This window comes from Eumetopias jubatus, unplaced genomic scaffold (genome assembly GCF_037043125.1).
Source record: "Eumetopias jubatus isolate StellerSeaLion01/CBP00866 unplaced genomic scaffold, mEumJub1_p1.0 scaffold_5, whole genome shotgun sequence".
Lineage (NCBI taxonomy): Eukaryota > Metazoa > Chordata > Mammalia > Carnivora > Otariidae > Eumetopias > Eumetopias jubatus.
The window spans coordinates 73,888,604-73,913,589 of NW_028274811.1; the positions used below are offsets into that span (position 1 = coordinate 73,888,604).

The window sequence follows — 24,986 nt, forward strand, 5'->3', positions numbered from 1 at the left end:
TACCAGCGCATCTCCCCCAAGGCCCTCCTGGTCTTCTGGGCTGCAGCCTCCGCCTCCACCTCCACCAGCTGCCTCCCCTCCCGGAAATGAAAGACCAGCAGCCCAAGGTCCAACTACTCCCACTTCCAAACACGTTTAACCGTAAGCCTCTGCGCTAGTCCTCTCAGGCCCCGCGGCACGTGCCATAATGTGTGACGTCGATACGTCATGGCCAGCTGGAGCGTGGCCAGCTGGAGCCTGGGACAGACACGGGGCTCCAGGCACAGGGAGGTTCCTGAATTGTATGGGTGGTACTGTGTGTGGTAGTCAGAACCTCTCTAAGGCCCCGGATGTAGCGCAGGCCCAGAGGGGCAGTCTTGGCATCTCCTCCAACTCACTCCCCAACTTTGGACGAGCTTAGGGTCATGGTACCTGAAATCCAAATGTCGGTCCAGAGAACTGCACTCCTGGGGATCCTCTGGCCCTAGCGGTTTGGAGTTTTGCCTGTGGAGAAGAGCAAATGATGCAGAATGGGGTTGATTTATTTGTGATGAAAACGAAGGCCCAAGAGACAAGGTCCTGCCATACATGATTTTGAAGAAAAGGGATGATGGTTTTAGGAAGCCGAAGAATAGTACCAGGGAGCAGAAAAATTTAATCCTAAATGGTAACAGCTTTTAATTTTTTCAAGCCCCTATCCCTTGTTCAGAGGTTTCTTCACCCTCAAACGCTCTCTTCCAAAGTATCAAGTTTCTGTTAAAATCACACCAGTAGGGGCACCGGGGTGGCTCAGTGGGTGAAACCTCAGCCTGCCGCTCAGGTCATGATCTCAGGATTGTGCTCAGCAGGGAGTCGGCTTCTCCCTCTCCCTCTGCCCCTACCCCCCACACCCACTCATGAGCATGCTCTCTCTCTCTCTTTTTAAAATAAATAAATAAAATCTTTAAAAAAATATCACACCAGTAATAATTTTGGAAAATATCATCGAAAGTAATGTAGCATAATGTGTTGTCAGTAAGGTACCCCAGGATTAAAAGTTGGAAGATCCTGGGATATTAGTGCCGGGCTTGGTCTGGCTGCCTGTAGGAACTACAATGCCTTGGCTCAAATTTATTAATCAGTAAAGTAAAGGAGTTGAAACAGAGATCTCCAAAATTTTGTTTGACCTTAGCAATTGTCTGACTTTATCACAGATGGTCATTGTATATATTTGTAACTGTAATTTCTCCAGGATCAAACCAGATATTAGGAGCACTTACTACAGGGGGAAAAAAAATCAAGGATGTACCTCTGGCATAGTGGCAAGAAAAAAAAATAGAAAAATTCTTAGTCAAAGCAAAATCTCTAAAATTTAGTTTATTAAGCCATTCGTTTCAAAAATATAACAGGTAAATATAATTCAAAATTAGCACTTCTTGGTTTTCATAAAGAATACAGGCTGTCCATAAAATTGTTCAGTGTTGAAAGTAGTAAACAGTAAGATGTGTATTTAGATCTCCTGTTCCTTAGATCTTGCAACCTTTTTTTTTTACCAACCAAAATTTTCTTTTCCCTTTATTGTCTCAGCTTTCTTTCTTCCTACTTAGATCTGCATTCTGGCCCTCTGGGGGATTTCCTTTAAAGTCTCCTTTAAAATCTAAGCCTTTTTCAGTCTTCATTCTTTTTGACCTTTATAGTATCTGATGCTATTAATAGCCCATATTCCTTAACATAGCCTTCTTTTTCTTTCATAAGCTAATTTTGTATTTTATTTCTGGCTATTCTCCATGTCTTGTCTTCCTTCTTTCTTTCCTTTCTCCATACCCTGAAGTCTTGTACTTTATTCATTCTATCGTTAAATTCTGGGTCATGGCAATCACATCTGAATATTGGCTTAAATTATTAATTCTTGCTGGAAACTTCATATATCTCTAACTTTAATACTATTCTTTGCCCAGGGTTTCCCAAATATTTGCTGAACAAAATAATAATATAATAAAATCACCAATTATTAAGTGTTCACAATCAAAGCACTTAATATATTGAATAAGTACTGTTGAAATTTTTAAATGAAGTATTCTCAGATACGTGATAAATGTACAGTACGTATAGTACTTATAAGTCTTGATACTATGCCTACTATATATGTACTTGTGACAGAGGCTACTATATTTCACTATGCATTTGTGTATCTTATAATGCTATTATAAATACTATCATTTTGGGGAAAAGAGTTTATAGTTATGAATGATAATAAAAGTAAGACATGAATTATCAACTCTTGAATAATGCTCTGCATTTCTACCATGTGGAGAGCCAATATTTGTCTTACTAGAAGAGCAGTTCTCTAAGTTTTTAGTCTTAAAACTTGTTTCCACTCTTACAAATTACTGAGAACCCCAAATAGCTCTTGTTTATTTGATTTTATCTATTGATAATAACTTATTAGAAATTAATACTGAGAAATGTATAAGATATTTATTAATTCATATGGTAGGCAATCTTCAATATGGCCCCCAATGAATCCTACCTTGTGGTATTCATGCCCTTGTGTAATCCCCTCCTCTTGAGTGTGGGCTGGATTTATTGACTTAAAAAAAAAAAAAAAACACAGCCAAAATGATGGGATGCCACTTTCAAGATTAGGTTACAGAAAGATTGTGTCTTGTGTCTTGATTGCCCCCTCACTCTCTCTCAGTCTCTCTCTCTCTCCAAGGGAAGCCAGCTGCCATGTTGTAACTTTCCTGTGGAGAGACCCATCTGACAAAGAACTGATGTGTCTGGCCAACTGCATTGTGGAACTGGGTCCTGTTCATAGCCATGTAAGTGAACTGAGAAGCTGATCCTACCCCAGTCAAGCCTTAAGATGCCTGCAGCTCTGCTCATACCTTGAATATAGCTTTGTGAGAGACCCTGAGCCAGAGGAACCCAAAGAAGCTATACGTGGATTCCTGACCCACAAACAAGGTGAGATAATAAATAAATACTGTTAAGCTGCTAAATTTTGGCATAATTGGTGACAAAATATATAACTAATACAACTCATTTAAAAATGACAATAACAATCCTTCCTATGAAAAATAACTTTTTCAAAATAAAACCTGTAGTGAGATGAGTGATGTTGTTTTCATTTTTGCAAATCTCTCTAATGTTTAGTTTCATTGAAAACATCTGGTTTCTCCTATCTGCCTCTGAATCTAATCTGTTGCAGTACATCCTTTTGGTTGAAATACATGAAGAAAATCCAGCCTTTAGACAGATAATGTAGTTGTGAAAGTAAGGAATATTTTAATATTCTTTCCTCACTTTGGCAGCACATATACTATATAATACTCTTTCCTGGTTAGTGTGGATAGTCTTCTTTGATCCTACACCAGCTTTCAGTAAGTGGTAGTTTCCCAAAGGTTAGTTGCAACATAGAAATCATATACTCTGTTACATTAAAATTTGTTGGTCTGTCTTGTACTTTGACCAGATCTTCTAATAATGCATGATTTTTTAACATCATGCATTGATCATTTGGATAATATTGGTCCTCTGATTTATGTAGATCCTCCATTGACATGTTTCATCATACAACAACCTCCTTGTCCTCCCCCACTCTTCCAATCCCCCCAAAACCCTTTGTTAATATTACCATTGCTCTTATCAGAAAAGTCTTTAAGTTTGGGGAAGCTATAGTATTACCTATTATTGCATAGCAAATTACCCAAACTTAGCAACTTAGAACTACAAGTTTTTACTGTCTCACAGTTTCTGTGGGTCAGGAATCCAGAGTGGCTTTGCTGGGTGGTTCAGGGTCAGGGTCTTTCAAGAGGTTGCAGTCAAGCTGTTGGCTGGGCTGCAGTCATTTTAAGGCTCAATTGAGAGACAGTCTACTTCCAAACTCACTCATGTACCATTTGGCAGGCTTCAGAAGATCCACTTCCAAGTTTACTCACATGGTTGCTTGCAAGCCTCAGTTCTTTGCCAAATGGACCTTTCCATAGGCTGCTTGAGTGTTCTCAAGATGTAGCAGTTGGCTTTCCTCTACCAGGGCTACCTCATATCCTGGCAGCTTGTCCCAGATGACTGATGAAAGAGAAAGAGAGAGAAAGAGAGAGGGAATATGACTATAAAAGAGCTCACCTAAGACAGAAGCACAGTCATTTTATAACCTAGTCTCAATATGATAGCTCATCACTTTAGCCATATTCTGTTCAGTAGAAATGGTCCAGCCCACAATCAAGGGGTGGGAAACTAAGCCCCACCTCTTGAGGAGAACTGGATCAAAGAATGTGGGGACATATCTACCTAACCACCACAAGTTGTCAAATTCATGGTGCCAGATGCAAGGTTTCCCAAATTTTAGTTTTTGTTTTAAATTTATCATTGGCAATGGACACTGTCACTTGTTTTCCTTGAAATGACAGCCTAACTTCTTTCACTGTTGAAAAAGTATCTTGCCTAACTCAACTCAACTCTGTATAACCATAGTTTCTCTGTCAGTTGTTCTTTCAAGTGCAAGTGATATTCAGTGAAAAAAGCCACTAATTCAGGTCACAGGACAGGACAAGTATACTATTGCTTTTTCCTTGAGGCAGTCATGTATTTCAGTATGCAGCAGAAGGGCTTTATGCATACTTCCTATTAACTCACACACAACATTAAAATCATATATACCTAAGATATGAGTCAATATTTAATAAGATTAATCATTTTTATTGCTTCATCCAGGATATTCTTAGGTAAAACTGACTTTTTCAGGGGGGAGGGTGGGGACAGACTATGGTGCTCAGGACTTTAGACTGGGAAAATCATTGTAAGAAGAGATAACTCAGGAAAAGCTTCATGGGGAAAGGTGTGTTGAGATGAGCTGGGAATTACGTTTCAACTGGCAGAGAACAGGAAAGGTGGGAGAGGCAAATAAGCAGATCCAGTGGGGCTGGAATGAAAGGAGCATATGACATTCAAGAGGAGAGAGAAGAAGGCTATTTGGGAGCCAACTGTGGACTAGATCTAGGCACCTGTGGAGGGACCCAGACGGACATCTTCACAAAATAGACCCCACCTAAAGGGGCAGTGTGAGGGAGAAAGGCTGCTAGAAGCCCGGGGGCTTCTCAGGATGGTAATCCAGCTGGAAATGCAGTAGGAGGTTTCCAGCAGGGTTCCATATGATACAGTCACCTATGACTGTTTGTTGCTCCTGAAGGCACCAATGCTGGTCACAACCACATAGTTAAGTAAGAGCTCCCCGCACCCGCCCCACCCCCACCCCTGCAGCAAAACTCAACCAGGAAAGGAAAGTTCTAAATGATACAAGATTAGAGTTTGGATTATGACACTGGACTGGACTCTATGTACTAAAATTTCATTTAGTACATGAGAGCAAGCACAAAACTGTAAAATCACCCTGAGATTTCAAGGTAGTGGAGGTGGAGCTCCGAGAGTTGGAACAGAGTCATAGTGCAAGTTTGAAGGACAGTGGAAGAAAAAGAGATCCTTACTTTCAGCTTGCACCCTACAGAGTTCTACTCCTTTAATAAAGCGGTTGCAATAACTCTTCAACGAGCATTTATTTTTGCTAGGCCAAGGTTCAGTTGGGCATATTTTGATGAATGGGCAAGATGTATACATATTTAGGAGAAGGGTGTTTTCAGAGAGATTGGAGCCAGGCTAACCTGTTCATGTCCCCGCTCTGCTGCTTAAAAAATGTGACACATTGTTAATCTCCTGGACTCTAAGTTTCCTCATCTATAAAATGGAAATACATAATGCCTACTTCACAGCATTGTTGTAAAGAGTTAATAGTAAGCATTCAATAAATGGTAGCAATGATTAGGATTACCATGATCTTAATTGGTATAATGACTTGACAAAAATAGTAGCTTAGAAAAATTTACCAAGCATTAGCATGGAAGATAGATTGAAGGTAAATCAAGACTAGGAGGAGGCAAGAAACTTAGAATCATTGAGTAATAAAATGAGGCTAAATGGTAGTTCTAGGGATGAAATAGAGGTCAAGGGACAAATGTAAGGAATATTTGAGAAGCACATGAACAGAAGAGGTAACTGTTAGATATAATAAGGTAAATAAAGGAGAAGGAAGAGTCAAAGCCAATTTAAATTGTTAAATCTTGGTTGGATGGGAGAATAATAGAAGAGGAAAAGATACAGACATTAGCTGAATGAGCAGATTGGGTGGGTAAGAGTGTGGGAAGAAAATATTAGTTTTGTTTTGCTACATTACAAATTTAGGCGATGATGTAACTTCCAAAGGCAAACATCCTGTAGATATTTGGAAAATTATTTATTTATTCATTCATCTAGTATGTCTTGAGTGCCAGGTTGGTGTCGGACACCATGTGAGGCTCTAGTGAGAACAGTTTAGTAGAGCTGGAGTTTAAATGGGACATCTGGGCTGGTAGAAAGATTTGGGACCTCCAACATACAGCTGGTCCCTGAAATTATGAATATTAATCAGTTTTCTAATGGAGAATGTCAAGAAGACACAATTTCTAGGAATATTCCCAGTTAAGAAGACACAATATTCCCAGTTAAGAAATGGACAAACTTGGGGTGCCTGGGTGGCTCAGTCGTTTAAGAAATGGACAAACAGGTGAGAACTAAACCAGGATCATAATTATTTTTATATCAAATGCCAGTCATGTATTGTTTCTAAATAATTATTTACAAAAAAGCATTTGTACAGTTGGTGTTCATATTTTTAAAACTCTTTATTTTGAAATAATTATAGATTCATAGGAAGTTGCAAAAATAGTACAGAGGTCTCATTTACCCTTCCCCCAGGGTCCCCTAATGACGGTATTTTACATAGCTAGAGTACAAGGAAATTGGCATTGGTATAATCCACTGACTTTATTCAGATTTCACGTTTTACATGCATTCATTTGTGTATATGTGTGTTCCTAATTTTATGCCATGTTATCACATGTAAGGATTCATATAATCTTTCATCCTTAATTGTTAATTTTTTTCTCACTCCAATTATGTGATATGAAGAATCTATACCATAGGATTTTGTTAAAGTATTTTTTTGTTGTTTATTGATACTCTCTAATGTTCAAACAGCAAATACAGCAAAAATCATATAGATTTTTAAAATTTTTAAAATAACAAGGTTATTTATACATTTTTTATACTATTGAATATATTGCGCTAGATTCTTCTGAGAACTTTAGCCTGTCATTCGCTGTTCTCTAAGTTCTTTATCAGTAAAATGTGAGTTATGATTTCTAAAATCCTACAGTTCTACAATTTTAGAATCTAATTCCTAGGTCACTTGGTCTCTTGATCTAAAGCATAAACTTTCTGCCTTAATTCTTTTTGACTCAGGGTCAGTCTCTTATCTTATTAGGCCAGTGGCCAGTGGGGCACAGTTAATAATTCTCTAGTTGTAGTAGATAATACACTGTTAGCTGGAAAGATTCTAGCATACCTTCCACAAGCGGCTGCTTCCTCCAAAGGGCTTGTATATATTAGGTAATGGGAGAATAAATTACTAATTGTAGTAACAAAAATAACTTGTACTTTTTTAATGAAAATATTTGTTACCCCATTATTTTTAATAACAATTTAACTAAAACATCATGAACCATTTCTATTCTGACAACAAACATCATATTAGCAGTGAGCTTCATTCTTACTTAATCAAATAAAAATCTGTGACGCTCTGACCTGGGCTAGACCAGGGCTAGGAGGCTTCTGCTATTTAGAAAGAAAATAGTATTGGGCCAGTTGCCAAGAAAATTTATCTTTATAATGGGATTCATCCCCCTCCCCCCCAAAAAAATCTATAATTAATTTTATGAATGTATTTAAAGCTTGGACAAAAGTGTTAGTGGAAGATCCACGTAAGTAAGATCTGTGTTAAAGTAAATATTTGCAAGCTGAGTAAATACCACTTTGTAAAAGTGGCCATGAGATGTAGACTTTGTACAGTAGTCATATTAGAAAGCTTGACAATTTTACATATTGGTGGCAACACAGCAATAGTAAATTTAGATTTCCAATTCAGTAATATTCTAGTAAAATTACCCCAAAACAGTGGACTAAAATACTTCATGATGTTACTTTTACTGAACTAAAGTTAATGGAGTATATTTAGATCCTTAAAGGCTTGTTCAGTGGCTTATTCCTTTAACAACTGTACTAGTAGTTCCATTTCATGATACCAAGATTCTCTCAAGAGAAAATTTAAGAACACAAAGTACTTTCTTTTAGTCAACAGAGTTGTTAGAGAAAAAAAAAACAAAACAAAAACACAATTTCTCTGCAAGAAGTATTAAACCTAAGTGTTTAAAATTAATTATGGCAAAACCAAAAATAGAACATATAAAACATATATATATTTTTTTCATGTTATCGTCAAATTTTTGGCAGAGAACCTGAGCCTGATTTGGGGCTCTAGGTATACTTTGTTCTCATATTTAAGAGTAAGTATCCATCTTGGAAATATCTATTAAGGAATGGAATACTACATAGAGACTGTTTGCTTACAGATCCTTAGAGGCAGTCAGCGATTTTTCCCTCATCACCCAGCTGCTGAGGGGCAGAAATGGGTAAGAACCAAGTCTTTCTGACTCAAAAATTTACTGCTCTTGGGCATATTCTGCAATAATATCTACAAATCATTCCCATAACTTTATTTAAATAGAGGAGAACCTCTAGTGAGGAGCAGTCAGCACTTCGCTCTTCCACATTGCATTTACTTCATTTATTTCTTTAAAAGTTGTAATAAAGTACCATTTGTATTAAATCATGTGCCCTTTTTTATTCAGTGAAATTAAGCTGTATGTTCAAATATTATTTTCTATTCTTTTGGAAAAGGAAAATTAAAATTAAGTATAAATAGGGGAAAACAACATTTGTAACATATATAACAAAGAGCTAAAATTCTCACTTCATGTGGGACTCATAAATAAATATATAAACATGCCAAAGGGAAAAATATTGCCAAAGGCAATCATAAAGGATTCCTCCATTTATTTGAACGATATTTTCTTAATGTTTCAGTATACCCTGCACTCTGCTATATATTAGGAACAGAATGGACAAGTATTTTTGACTTCATGCCATATTGCTTTAAAAAAATGATTTAGAATAATCCCATTTTGCAAAAATATGTGTGTATACGTACATAAAAATATCTGGGAGGATATAAAGTGGTTATCAGTGGGTGATCAGATTTGTTTATTTGAAACTTACAAATGCATTTCTTTTGTAATAAAGTTTTATTAAAATGTTTAAAACTTACAGACATAAAATTATTCAATTATTTCACCTATTGTCAAGAGTTTTTTTGGCAATAAAAATACATATTTTCTCCCTGTTATCCAATGGAAGATGAGTTCCAGCAGAAATGGATTCCTTCCTTTCTTTTATACAACTATAATCCCATCTCCTAGATCCTGCCCTCAAGATGTAACAGATACACATTCATAGACAGACATGCACACAGAAGCAAATGCATGGACACAAGACAGTCTCTCACATAATAGATACACATCGTAGATACCACAGCAACACACACAGAGATTCACAGTCTTATTAAAACTTTTTGGGTTTTTTTTTTAAGATTTTTTGTTTTTAAGCAATTTCTACACCCAATGTGGGGCTCAAACTCACAAACCTGAGATCAAGAGTCACATGCTCTATCTACTGAGCCAGTCAGACACCCCAAAACTTACTTTGATGTAAGTGAAAAAGTTTGGCAGAGATCTGAATATATTTTTAATTTTTTAATTTTTTTTTATTTTTAATTTTTTAGAGAGAGAGCAAGCTGGGGGAGGGCAGAATGAGAGGGAAAGAGAATCCTCAAGTAGACTCGCTGCTGAACCCAGGCACCCCAAACTTTTACAGAAACTTTTAGTCATTAGCTCTATACATAGTTGTAAAATTGAAAGTATTAAGAATCAGAGAACTTTTCATTGTTACTAAATCATTAATATATTTTTAAAAATACTCATCGACATGCCACTAACAAAATTATAGAATTATTATATTTTTCTAGCTAGATGGTATATATACATATATAACATGCATTTATTTGTTCCCAGTCAATTTACTTAATTTTATTATTTCAATAGTTTTTATATCGATTCTCTTGGGATTTCTAGGTGTACAATCATAGCATCCAAAAATGATGATTTTATTCCTTTTTCCCATTTTTAACGTTTCTATGTTATTTTTCATTTCTATTTGTTTTCATTAAGTTTTATGCAGGCTGAGTTTGCATAAATTTATTATTTTTAGGTAAAGTTGTCAGACTTTTATAAGTATGTTTCCTGAGGCATGAAACAAATGAAGATGCCTAGGAAATTGGATATCAGGCCTGATGCTCAGGAGAGAAATATGGGATCTAAGAGTTTGAAATGTGAGAATCATCAATGTGCATGCAATTGTAGAAGCCATGAGAATAGATGAAAGGGCTCCAAGAGGAACAGTGTACAGCATGAGAAGAGAAAAGCTCTAGGGTGGAACCCCAAGAAACAGCATGTAAAAGAGTGGCAAAACAAGGGAAACCCAAAGTGACCAGCAGTGAAGTAGGAAAAAAATAAGGAGAGTGCTTTGTAATAGAAGAAAAAAAGATGGCATTTCAGAAAGAGGAAACACATCTGTAAGGCCTTGAGAAAGTCTTTCGGATTGGACAATATGGAGGCTGTTGATGACCTTGAAAACAGCAGCTTGACTGGAGCAGAAAGGGTGAAAACTAGATTGTAGTGAAGTGAGAAATGACTAGAATGTGAGAAAAGAGAGACTCATTTGTAAACAACCCTTTGAAGAAGTTTAGCCTAATCATTAGAATTAATTATAGATTTATCAAAGTTGCTGTTAAAGGCAAAACCAATATAAAGTATTTTTATATAACAATAAATAAGTAGATGAAAAGGAAAAGTTCTTTTATAATAACATCTTAAAATATCAAGTACTTAGGAATAAACAAACAACAACAACAACAACAAAACCCAAAACCAAAAAACAAATGTATAACACCTCTATGGAGAAATTATAAAACTTTTATTGAAAAGCATTAAAGAAGATCTATATAAATGGAGATATGTACTATGTTCATAAATCAGAAGACTAAATCCTAAACATAGATTTAATAGAATCTCAATTAAAATCTCAACTGATTTTTTGTGGAATGTGACAGTGTTTCTTTTTTTTAATTTTTTAATTTAAATTCAATTATTTAACATATATTGTATTATTGGTTTCAGAGGTACAGGCCTGTGATTCATCAGTCATATAATACCTAGTGCTCTTTACATCACATGCCCTCCTTAATGTCCATCACCCAGTTACCCCACCCCTCTACCCCCCTCCCCTCCAGCAACCCTCAGTTTGTTTCCTATGCTTAAGAGTCTCCTATGGCTTGTCTCCCTCTCTGGTTTCATCTTCTTTTATTTTTTCCTCTCTTCCCCTATGATCCTCTGTTGTGTTTCTTAAATTCCACATATCAGTGAGATCATATAATAATTATCTTTCTCTGATTGACTTCCTTCGCTTTGCATAATACCTTCTAGTTCCATCCATGTCATTGCAAATGGCAAGATTTCCTTCTTTTGATGGCTGAGCAATATTCCATATATATATATATATATACATAATATTCCATATATATATCACATCTTTATCCATTCATCTGTTGATGGACATCTGGACTCTATCCATAATTTGGCTATTGTGGACATTGCTATAAATAGTGGGGTGCAGATGCCCCTACATTTGTATCTTTGGGATAAATACCCAGTAGTGCAATTGCTGGGTCATAGGGTAGCTCTATCTTCAACTTTTTGAGGAACCTCCATACTGTTTTCCAGAGTGGTTGCACCGGCTTGCATTCCCACCAACAGTGTAGGAGGGTTCCCCTTTCTCCTCATCCTCGCCAACATCTGTCATTTCCTGACTTGTTAATTTTAGCCATTCTGACTGGTATGAGATGGTATCTCATTGAGGTTTTGATTTGGGTTTCCCTGATGCCGAGCGATGTTGAGCACTTTTTCATGTGTCTGTTGGTCATTTGGATGTCTTCTTTGCAGAAATGTCTGTTCATGTCTTCTGCCCATTTCTTGATTGGATTATTTGTTCTTTGGGTGTTGAGTTTGATAAGTTCTTTATAGATTTTGGATACTAGCCCTTTATCTGATATGTGATTTGCAAATATCTTCTCCCATTCTATCGGTTTTCTTTTGGTTTTATCGACTGTTTCCTTTGCTGTGCAAAAGCTTTTTATCTTGATGAAGTCCCAATAGTTCATTTTTGCCCTTGCTTCCCTTGCGTTTGGAGATGTGTCTCACAAGAAGTTGCTGTGGCTGAGGTCGAAGAGGTTGCTGCCTGTGTTCTCTTCTAGGATTTTGATGGACTCTTGTCTCACACTTAGGTCTTTCATCCATTTTGAGTTTATTTTTGTGTGTGGTGTAAGGAAATGGTCCAGTTTCATTCTTCTGCATGTGGCTGTCCAGTTTTCCCGACACCATTTGTTGAAGAGACGGTCTTTTTTTCCATGGGATATTCTTTCCTGCTTTCTTGAAGATTAGTCGACTATAGAATTGAGGGTCCATTTCTGGGCTCTCTATTCTGTTCCATTGATCTATGTGTCTGTTTTTGTGCCAGTACCATACTGTCTTGATGATTACAGCTTTGTAATAGAGCTTGAAGTCCAGAATTGTGATGCCACCAGCTTTGCTTTTCTTTTTCAGCATTCCTCTGGCTATTCGGGGTCTTTTCTGGTTCCATACAAATTTTAGGATTATTTGGTGGCGCCTGGGTGACTCAGTCATTAAGTGTCTGCCTTCGGCTCAGGTCATGATCTCAGGGTCCTGGGGACCGAGCCCCGCTTTGGGCTCCCTGCTCCACAGGAAGCCTGCTTCTCCTTCTCCCACTCCCCCTGCTTGTGTTCCCTTTCTCGCTGTGAAATAAAATCTTAAAAAAACCAAATTTTAGGATTATTTTTTTCCAGCTCTGGGGGAAAAGTTGATGGTATTTTAATAGGGACTGCATTGAATGTGTAGATTGCTCTAGGTAGCATAGACATTTTAACAATATTTGTTCTTCCAATCCAAGGGCATGGAACATTTTCCCAATTCTTTGTGTATTCCTCAATTTCTTTCATGACTGTTCTATAGTGTTCTGAGTACAGATCTTTTGCCTCTTTGGTTAGGTTTTTTCCTAGATATCTTATGGTTTTGGGTGCAATTGTAAATGGGATCAACTCCTTAATTTCTCTTTCTTCTGTCTCATTGTTAGTGTATAGGAACACAACTGATTTCTGTGCATTGCTTTTATATCCTGCCACTTTGCTGAATTCCTGTATGAGTTCTAGCAATTTTGGGGTGGAGTCTTTTGGGTTTTCCACATTGAGAATGATGTCATCTGCAAAGAGTGAGAGTTTGACTTCTTTGCCAATTCGGATGCCTTTTATTTCTTTTTGTGGTCTGATTTCTGAGATTAGGACTTCTAATCCTATATTGAACAGCAGTAGTGATAGTGGACATTCCTGCTGTGTTCCTGACCTTACGGGAAAAGCTCTCAGTTTTTTCCCATTGAGAATGATATTCGCTGTGGGCTTTTCATATATGGCTTTTATGATATTGAGGTATGTTCCCTCTATCCTTACACTATGAATAGTTTTAGTCAAGAAAGGATGCTGTACTTTGTCAAATGTTTTTTCAGCATCTATTGAGATTATCAAATGGTTCTTGTCCTTTCTTATATTTATGTAGTGTATCACATTGATTGATTTGTGGATGTTGAACCAACTTTGCAGCCCAGGAGTAAATCCCACTTGGTCCTGGTGAATAATCTTTCTAATATACTGTTGGATCCTATTGGCTAGTATTTTGGTGAGAATTTTTGTATCATGTTCATCAGGGATATTGGTCTGTAATTCTCCCTTTTGGTGGGGTCTTTGTCTGGTTTTGGGATCAAGGTAATGCTGGCCTCATAGAAAGAGTTTGGAAATTTTCCTTCCATTTCTATTTTTTAGCTTCTGAAGAAGGTATTCATTCTTTAAATATTTGGTAGAGGGGCGCCTGGGTAGTTCAGATGGTTGAGCGTCTGCCTTCAGCTCAGGTCATGATCCCAGGGTCCTGGGATCGAGCCCTGCATCATGCTCCCTGCCCTCTCCTTCTACTGCCCCCCCCCACTTGTGTTCTCTCACTCTCTCTGTCAAATAAATAAATAAAATCTTTAAAAATAAAATAAAATATTTAAATGTTTGGTAGAATTCCCCTGAGAAGCCATCCAGCCCTGGCTCTTTTTTGTTGGGAGATTTTTTTATTACTGCTTCAATTTCCTTACTGGGTATGAGTTTGTTCAGGTTTTCTACTTATTTCTGTTTCAGTTTTCATAGTTTATACGTCTCTAGGACTGCATCCATTTCTTCCAGATTGACTAATTTGTTGGCATATAATTGCTCATGATATGTTCTTAAAACTGTTTGTATTTCTTCAGTGTTGGTTGTGATCTCTCCTCTTTCATTCATGATTTTATTTATTTGGGTCCTTTCTCTTTTCTTTTTGATAAGTCTGACCAGGGGTTTATCAATCTTATTAATTCTTTCAAAGAACCAGCTCCTGGTTTCATTGATCTGTTCTACTGTTCTTTTGGTTTCTATTTCATTGATTTCTGCTCTAATCTTTATTATTTCTCTTCTCCTGCTGGGTTTAGGCTTTATTTGCTGTTCTTTCCCCAGCTCCTTTAGTTGTAAGGTTAGGTTGTATATTTGAGACCCTTCTTGTTTCTTGAGAAAGGCTTGCATCTATATAGTTCCCTCTTAGGACTGCCTTTGCTGCATCCCAAAGATTTTGAAAAATTGCATTTTCATTTTTGTTTGTTTTCATGAATTTTTTTTTAAAGATTTTATTTATTTATTCATGAGAGACAGACAGAGAGAGAGACGGAGAAAGAGAGAGGGAGGCAGAGGGAGAAGCAGGCTCCCCAAAGGGCAGGGAGCCCGATGCAGGACTCGATCCCAGGACCCCGGGATCATGACCTGAGCTGAAGGCAGACGCTTAACCATCTGAGCCACCCAGGCGCCCTGTTTTCATGAATTTTTAAAGTTCTTCTTTAATTTCCTGGTTGACCCATTCATTCTTTAGTAGGATGTACTTTAGCCTCCATGTATTTGAGTTCTTTCCAAATTTCCTCTTGTGATTGAGTTACAATTTCAAAGCATTGTGGTCCAAAAATATGCAGGGAATGATCCCAGTCTTTTGGTACCAGTTGAGACCTGATTTGTGACCCAGTATGTGATCTATTTTGAAGAATGTTTCAAGTGCCCCAGAGAAGAATATGTATTCTATTGTTTAGGATGCAATGTTCTGGATATATCTGTGAAGTCCGCCTGGTCCAATGTGTCATTCAAAGCCCTTATTTCCTTGTTGATCTTCTGCTGAGATGATCTGTCCATTGCAATGAGGGAGGTGTTAAAGTCCCCTACTATGACTGTATTATTATGGATGTGTTTATTTGATTTTGTTATTAATTGGCTTATATATTTGGATGCTCCCATGTTAGGGGCATAAATATTTACAATTATTAGATCTTCTTGTTGGATAGACCCTTTAAGTATGATAGTGTCCTTCCTCATCTCTTATTACAGTCTTTGGTTTTAAAAGATCTGATGTGTCTATATAAGGATTGCCATCCCAGCTTTGTTTTGATGTCCATTAGCATGATAAATGGTTTTCCACTTCTTCACGTTAAATTTGGAGATGTCTTTGGTCTAAAATGAGTCTTTTGCAGACAGCATATCAATGGGTCTTGCTTTTTTATCCAATCTGATACCCTGTGTCTTTCAATTGGGGCATTTAGCCCATTTACATTCAGAGTAACTATTGAGAGATATGAATTTAGTGTCATTGTATTGCCTGTAAGGTCACTGTTTCTATATATTGTCTATGTTACTTTTGGGCTCTCTCTTTGCTTAGAGGATCACTTTTAATATTTTTTGTAGGGTTGGTTTGGTGATCACAAATTCTTTAAGTTTCTGTTTGTCCTGGAAGCTTTTTATCTCTCCTTCTATTTTGAATGACATCCTAGCTAGATAAAGTATTCTTGGCTGCATATTTTTCTCATTTAGCACCCTGTGACAGTATGTTTCTAAAATTTACATAGGATTGTAAAGAGCCAAGGACAGGCAAGAGACACTTGAAGAAGTAGAATTGAGTAGAAGTAGTTATCCTAACACCATAATAATTTTTTTTCTAACACCATATATTTAAGACAGCATGATATTGGCAAGATAGCCAAATAAACCAATGGAAAACATAGACCCATGCATTTATGGATGCTTACTATATGAAATAGGTAGCACCACAGAGTAGTGGGAAAAGAACACTCTTTTAAATAAATGATGTTTGAACAGTTGGATATCCATATGGAGAAAAGTAAAATTGCATCATATAGAAGTCATTTCCAGATATATTAAAGCCTACATGTGAAAGGCAAAATATAAAACTTGCAAAAATAATATAGAAAAAAATTATGATTTCAGGTTAGAGAGGAATTTCTTAAACAAGACAGAAAAAGTTTTAACTATAAAGGAAATTTGACATCATGAAATTGAAGGACTTCAGAAAGACAAAGAAAAAGATAAGCCACGGGATGGGAAGACATATTTGTCAGATAGCCAACAAATGACTATAATCTAGCATGAAGAAATAATTCATTCAGATTAAGGGGAAAAGACTACTCAGTGTAAAAACGGGCAAAAAGCTTCAACAGATACCTATAAAAGAAGAAATCCAAATGCACAATAAAGTCAATCTTATTATTTGTTAGAGAAATGTAAATTAAAATCACAGTGACTTACTTCCCACCAGAAGTGACAAAAATTCAAAGGTATGAAAATAACAAGATGGTTACTTTACTGATAATATAGAGTAACAGAATCACTCATATACTATGTGTGCATATAAATTGGAGTTACCACTTTGAAAAACTGGCATTATCTCATAAATATGTGCATATTTTATTATGTATAATCCCAGGCCCACGTATATACTGTAAAGAAAATTGCATACATAGGTACATGTAAAGAATATTCATAACAATATTATTTATGATAGCCCCAAACTGGAAACAACACATATATTCATCAACCCTAGAATGGATATATAAATAATGATACTCGCATGTATCCAAATTCTATACAGCACTGAAAATGAATAAATTGTTGCTACATGGGTTAAACTTCTGTAAATACCACCAAACAAAGGAAGCGTGACACAATGGAACCCACACACCATGACTTTACTTACATCAAGTTCTAAAACAGGCAACCCTATTTTCTAGGATTGCACACTTGGGTAGGTGTATTGATACTCTCAAGCTAGGTAATTGGAGATTGTTTAATAAAAGGTACAGGCAAGGTTTGGGAAAAGCTATAAGGAATGTAAGGAATGGTGCAGCATCCTAGTGCTGATAACAGCAGGAGCCATAACTATTCTTAAGTCAGAAGGGTAAGCAGAGGGAACACGGAGGGCGAGAGTTGCATGAAGAGTTAAGTCTTTTAGAAATAATGGCCTTTGGTTGTTGTGAGGGTTAATTTTGTATATCAACTTGACTGGGCCATGGTGCCCATGTATTTGTCAAACTTATTCTGGATTTCTGTGAAGGTATTTACAAAAATGAAATTAACATCTATTTAATTTTTTTTTATTTGAGTAGAATGGGCACACAATGTTAAGTTAGTTTCAGGTGTACAGCATAGTGATTCAACTTCTCTATATGTTATGTTATGCTCATCACAAATGTAGTTGCCATCTGTCACCATACACCATACAACTGTGCCTTTTGTTCCTGTGACTTATTCATTCTAGATTAACATTTAAATCAGTGGATTTTGAGTAAAGCAGATTACCCTCCATAATGTGGGTGAGCCTCATCCAATCAATTGAAGGCCTTAATAGAACAGACTGACCTCCCCCAAGCAAGATGGAATTCTGCCAGCAGATAGTCTTTGGACTTGAACTGTAACTCTTCCCCACGTCTCCAGCCTGCTGGCCTACCATGCAGATTTTGGACTTACCAAACTTCCACAATCGCATGAGCCAATTCTTTAAAATAAATCTCTGTCTCTCCTTCTCTCTCATATATATGTATGACATATATATCAGTGCAGTATGTATAACAGTATTACATTTATAAACACATGTGCATGCACACACACACACCCACCTACCCTGTTGATTATGTTTCTCTGCCTACCCTGATGAATACAGTCGGTAATAAAACCAACCTGGCTAGCCCTTGGGGAGACTCTCTAGGGGAAGAGGCAGGGGAGGAAATTATTCTGTTTTATTCCACTCCCTCTGATCTCCCTGTTGATAAATGCAAGTGGAAGCCAGAGGCCAAAGGAACCTGTTGATATAGTTCATACAAGCTAGCTCCCAGTATAAAGAGCAGGGTGGAGAAGAGAGAAGAGTGGGCCTGGGTAGGCAAAGAAAGAGTTAAACTTTATAAAGAAAATCTGGGAAATTATTACCATAAAATTCAGAATGGTGTTTCCCTAGGAGGGTGAGAAAGTAACTATCTAGAAGGGACAGAAGGGTTGGGGTATTTCCTTATCTGAATGATGGTTAAATGGGTGTTTGTTTTATAATTATTCATTAAACCATGCATTTATGTTTTGTGCTTTTTGTATATTTCATAATTTAAAAGTTTGAAGAAGAAAACAATACTGAACAGTAAGAACTTGTATAATACTTGAGTTTTAAAATTCATAACAATTTTCCAGGTGAGCAAGTTTGTAGCACTTAAAATAGTCTGTTTAAAACACTAGAAATTTGTTATATACAAGCATACAAGTCCTGACAAGTGAAATAATTAAGTAACTCAGAACTAAAAGATATTTTCTTTAAAAAAAAAGTTGCTTTGAGCCAAATGGGGAAGAAAAATACTAGCTAGAGACTTGGACATGTTTAAATACTGACAGTAATGAATAGTAGAGAGGTAAATGTTGAAGCCACCAGAGAAGAAAGGGGAAACAGATGGAGTGCAGTTCCTCCAGTGTCGAAAGGGGAAGCACACACAGCACTACCAGAGGGATTAGCCTTCAATAAGATGAGGGATATTTATTGTACTGTGACTGAAGGAAAAAGAGAAAGATGTATGTGGCTGCATATAAATTTGTCAGCTTAGTAGTGGGAAGCTGAGGGGAGTTCCCCATCTGATGCTTCCTTCTTCTCTGGGACAGAAAGCATGAGGGAAGAGAAGGAGGGGAAGAGATATCAAATCTGAGACCGAAGACAGGGAGAAGGCTTGAACTACTTTGGAGAACAAGAACAACAACCAGGTTTGCCAAGAAGTACCAAATACCCAACTGAAGTTGGAGACCGTGAATTTATAGCACCATCAATCTGTATGGTGACTTATACAGCATTATTTAGCAACCCACATATGGGTATAGAAAAGTCAGACACCTGGATTGATCCAGGGTTGGGGTTTTGGACTGAAGGACAATAGAACAAGTAATGTGAGGCTAAGGACAAAGAAGCAGCATGGGACCTCAAATGGATAGGACCGGAAATGAAGACAGAAGAGGGCTAGCAGAGAGGGAGAACACAGAAAGGTCAAGGGTTTGGATGTTATATGAGAGCATGAGTAGGGAGTAACTGAATGATGGAAATGGAAGGGTGGAAGGTTGTATGACCAGGTTGTAGAATGTCTGAATGGGAAATAGTTGTAGGTAGTGATAATAACTAAAGACTGGCCATGGGAAAGGAGGGATAACGTGAAGTGGAGGTGAAGGTCATCAAAGATGAAGAGGCTAAAAAGTTGAAAGAGTATTCATGTGGACACTGACATCATGGAGGATCATAGACATATTTGAAATAGAAAGAAAAATAGTGCACATTGCATGAAGTGGGGGTGGGGTTGACTGGGAGGTTGCTAAATGTCAGCACAAGGACAGGTAGAAGGAAGTACAGTAAATGGCTCTTTGGGTCAGAAGAACTGTTCTTCGGGAAGATAGAGGAATAATGGTCTGGTTCTCCCCTCTACCCCAATTGGAATTCCAGAAGGTAAACTAGAAAAGTTTTGCAGGAAAAAAAATGCATAGGCAAACCTAGATGATCAGGATAAGTTATAGTTGGGCCTGTAATAAGGATATCAGGGAATGGGGCATTTTAGGTTAAATTGGCTATAAAGCTTTCAAGAATTCACTCTAGAAATGTCCTGATTTTGAGTAGTGGGTGGTATTGGTATCCCAGATTGCCCAGCTGGGCTCTGGGAGATTCCAGGTTTTTAGGTCACTCCCTGATCTGAGAATCTAGTAGTGAAGAACACATGTGCATTAAACACAAATGTTTGCATACTAGTTCGGTAGGTTATCAGATTCTTTTGAAGCTCTAGGTTAAGAACCATATTTAGAAGATGGCTTTGTAAATATGGCTATTGGATGATCTTTGTGGCTAATTCCATCATGTAGATAGATACTAGTATCTCCTAAGGCCAAACTTGCCAATCAGAAGAGAAAACTTTAGAAAACTGATCAACTTATAAATTGGCACAAATTTCCAGTTTTCTCTGGAAAATAATGTCTCCTTAACAATTCAATACTGGCATAACTCCAATTAAAATGTTTGTTTATATATACAAAACATCCTTGAGATCAAAATGACCTGCACCTTAGGTGCTTAATAAATGTTTGCTGAACTGAAAGGATAAGAGCAGACTTTCATGTGGACTTTCCTGCAGGAAAAAGAAGGTGTGGGCTACATATCATAGGTTTCTAGGCCCTTTGATAGTTATCCTTCTCATTATAAATGATCAAATTGGTGTTCTAGTTTATACACTGGCCTCTTGTGCATTGAGTTAGCACAAACCTCATCCCTTGAGTATGATCAACTCTGGGCACCCTGACAAAATTAAGTTTCTGTACTTGCAAAACTGAGGAATGAGCCCTGGAAAATGTGACTTGACTGAGGCAATATCATCCTGAGGCCAGCCTGCCCGGCCCAGCTGGCCTCTCCCTATAACAGTTCTAACTTGGTTGTTTAAAACAGCAACTCTATTGAAATCATTTTTACCTCCTGCAATAAAAATCCTTGAGACCATGATGGAGTTGTTAGCAAAACATCACGGTAATCTCAGTTAATGCAAGAGGACTAAGTAATGTATTAGAAGTCATAGTGAGTTAATAAAATACAGTGGCTGAAAATGTCTCCTAATTCTAGAGTCTAGCACCGGGGAGTTATTAACAATGTATATAATTTCTGACTGTTCATGGGTAGTGACCTAGTAACAGACTGTTCCATTTTAAGGCTACAGCTTGTGAGTACTAAAATGCTTGTGACAAAACAAAGCGGACTCTGCTCTTTTGACTGGTTTGTTTTGTTTGTATTATACTTCATTGCTTCTTGTGTTATGCCAGAGTTGCACATTTCTGAGTGTCTCATTCTTCTTGTTCATAGAATCATAAACTTTTCCCACTACTCTGAAGAGTGGGACATAATGACTGGTAAAAACAGGATTTTTTCCAACATGGCAACCATTCCAGTAACAATTACTGATTATTCTTTTGTTTCTGTTCACCTATAAAAAGATAACTAACCAGTTCAACAAAATGTCATGTCTTGCTAGATTTCACTAGAAGAAAAGAGTTTTCTTGCCCCTCAGAATTTCATAAATTCTCCTAATGATTTGTCAATTATGTGTGTGGGAAAAAAAAGTCACAGTATAAATATGCACATCTTTTAATTTTACCTGCTGGTAAATAATTTAATCCTTATTTTTATATTAAATCAGCAAGGATATACTATGGCTTAAAGCAAAACTTGAGAATTTGAACAAAGCCCTGGGCTTGCAGTGGGGGAGGATGGGAGTTTAGGGATAGGATGTTGGGGGATGTTTGTTTAGGTTCCTCTCTTTTGGGGGATATTTTAGTGGAAACTTTGAGAAGCTGTGTTTGCCACTGGGATTACTATGGAATCATCTTTGCTTTGTTTCTCCTACTTATCACTTCTCTGAGAAAGGTCTAGATACTTTTGAATGAAAATACTGAATTTTTAAAAAAATTTTATTTTATTATGTTAATCAACATAATCATTTATTTATAATGTTTATCACCATATATTACATCATGTAGTGTTCCATGATTTCATTTTTTGCATATAACACCCAGTGCTCCATTCAATACGTGCCCTCTTTAATACCCATCACCAGGCTAACCCATCCCCCAGCCCCTCCCCTCTAGAACCCTCACTTTGTCTTTCAGAGTCCATAGTCTCTCATGGTTCGTCTCCCCCTCCGATTTCCCCCCCTTCATTTTTCCCTGCCTCCTATCTTTTTTTACTTTAACATATAATGTATTATTTGTTTCAGAGGTACAGGTCTGTGATTCAACAGTCTTACACAATTCACAGCGCTCACCATAGCACATACCCTCCCCAATGTCTATCACCCAGCCACCCCCTCCCTCCCACCCCCCACCACTCCAGCAAACTTCAGTTTGTTTCCTGAGTTTAAGAATTCCTCATATCAATGAGATCATATAATACATCTTTCTCTGATTGACTTATTTTGCTTACCATAATACCCTCTAGTTCCATCCACGTCATTGCAAATGGCAAGGTTTCATTTTTTGACGGCTGCATAATATTCCATTGTGTATATATACCACCTCTTCTTTATCCATTCATCTGTTGATGGACACTTGGCTCTTTACATAGTTTGGCGATTGTGGACATTGCTGCCTATAAACATCGGGGTGCATGTACCCCTTCAGATCATTACATTTGATTCTTTGGGGTAAATACCCAGTAGTGCAATTCCTGGGTGATAGGGTAGCTCTATCTTCAACTTTTTGAGGAACCTCCATACTGTTTTCCAGAGTGGTTGCACCGGCTTGCATTCCCACCAACAGTGTAGGAGGGTTCCCCTTTCTCCTCATCCTCGCCAACATCTGTCATTTCCTGACTTGTTAATTTTAGCCATTCTGACTGGTATGAGATGGTATCTCATTGAGGTTTTGATTTGGGTTTCCCTGATGCCGAGCGATGTTGAGCACTTTTTCATGTGTCTGTTGGTCATTTGGATGTCTTCTTTGCAGAAATGTCTGTTCATGTCTTCTGCCCATTTCTTGATTGGATTATTTGTTCTTTGGGTGTTGAGTTTGATAAGTTCTTTATAGATTTTGGATACTAGCCCTTTATCTGATATGTGATTTGCAAATATCTTCTCCCATTCTATCGGTTTTCTTTTGGTTTTATCGACTGTTTCCTTTGCTGTGCAAAAGCTTTTTATCTTGATGAAGTCCCAATAGTTCATTTTTGCCCTTGCTTCCCTTGCGTTTGGAGATGTGTCTCACAAGAAGTTGCTGTGGCTGAGGTCGAAGAGGTTGCTGCCTGTGTTCTCTTCTAGGATTTTGATGGACTCTTGTCTCACACTTAGGTCTTTCATCCATTTTGAGTTTATTTTTGTGTGTGGTGTAAGGAAATGGTCCAGTTTCATTCTTCTGCATGTGGCTGTCCAGTTTTCCCGACACCATTTGTTGAAGAGACGGTCTTTTTTTCCATGGGATATTCTTTCCTGCTTTCTTGAAGATTAGTCGACTATAGAATTGAGGGTCCATTTCTGGGCTCTCTATTCTGTTCCATTGATCTATGTGTCTGTTTTTGTGCCAGTACCATACTGTCTTGATGATTACAGCTTTGTAATAGAGCTTGAAGTCCAGAATTGTGATGCCACCAGCTTTGCTTTTCTTTTTCAGCATTCCTCTGGCTATTCGGGGTCTTTTCTGGTTCCATACAAATTTTAGGATTATTTGTTCCATTTCTTTGAAAAAAGTGGATGGTATTTTGATAGGGATTGCATTAAATGTATAGATTGCTTTAGGTAGCATTGACATCTTCACAATATTTGTTCTTCCAATCCATGAGTATGGAACGTTTTTCCATTTCTTTGTGTCTTCCTCAATTTCTTTCTTTAGTATTTTATAGTTTTCTGAGTACAGATTCTTTGCCTCTTTGGTTAGATTTATTCCTAGGTATCTTATGGTTTTGGGTGCAGTTGTAAATGGGATTGACTCCTTAATTTCTCTTTCTTCTGTCTTGTTGTTGGTGTATAGAAATGCAACTGATTTCTGTGTATTGATTTTATATCCTGCCACTTTACTGAATTCCTGTATGAGTTCTAGCAGTTTTGGGGTGGAGTCTTAGGTTTTCCTCACAAAGTATCAGATCACCTGCAAAGAGTGAGAGTTTGACTTCTTCTTTGCCGTTTTGGATGCCTTTTATTTTTTTGTTGTCTGATTGCTGTGGCTAGGACTTCTAACATGATATTGAATAGCAGTGGTGATAGTGGACATCCCTGCTGTGTTCCTGACTTAGGGGGAAAGTTTTCAGTTTTTCCCCATTGAGAATGATATTCGCTGCGGGATTTTCATAGATGGCTTTTATGATACTGAGGTATGTGCCCTCTATCCCTATACTCTGAAGAGTTTTAATCAAGAAAGGATGCTGTACTTTGTCAAATGCTTTTTCTGCATCTGTTGAGAGGATCATATGGTTCTTGTTCTTTCTTCTATTAATGTATTGTATCACATTGTTTGATTTGTGGATGTTGTACCAACCTTGCAGCCCAGGAATAAATCCCATTTAGTCATGGTGAATAATCCTTTTAATGTACTGTTGGATCCCATTGGCTAGTATTTTGGTGAGAATTTTTGCATCCATGTTCATCAGGGATGTTGGTCTGTAATTCTTCTTTGTGGTAGGGTCTTAGTTTGGTTTTGGGATCAAGGTAATGCTGGCCTCATAGAAAGAGTTTGGAAGCTTTTCTTCCATTTCTATTTTTTGGAACAGTTTCAGAAGAATAGGTATTAATTCTTCTTTAAATGTTTGGTGGAATTCCCCTGGGAAGCCATCTGGCCCTGCACTCTTGTTTGTTGGGAGATTTTTTTTTTTTTTTTAAAGATTTTATTTATTTATTTGAGAGAGAGAGAATGAGAGATAGAGAGCACGAGAGGGAAGAGGGTCAGAGGGAGAAGCAGACTCCCTGCCGAGCAGGGAGCCCGATGC

The 24,986-nt window shown here is 37.4% G+C and overlaps 1 protein-coding gene across 1 annotated transcript in view; it reads left to right on the forward strand.

Annotated features, from left to right (window-relative positions):
• Positions 1–207: 207 nt before the first annotated feature.
• The window catches only part of RHOBTB3 (Rho related BTB domain containing 3), a 90,147-nt gene continuing 65,368 nt past the window's right edge, over positions 208–24,986 (forward strand). The window contains exon 1 of the mRNA XM_028089319.2: positions 208–281. Within this exon, the coding sequence (XP_027945120.2) occupies positions 208–281 (74 nt within the window). The remainder of the gene's footprint in view (positions 282–24,986) is intronic.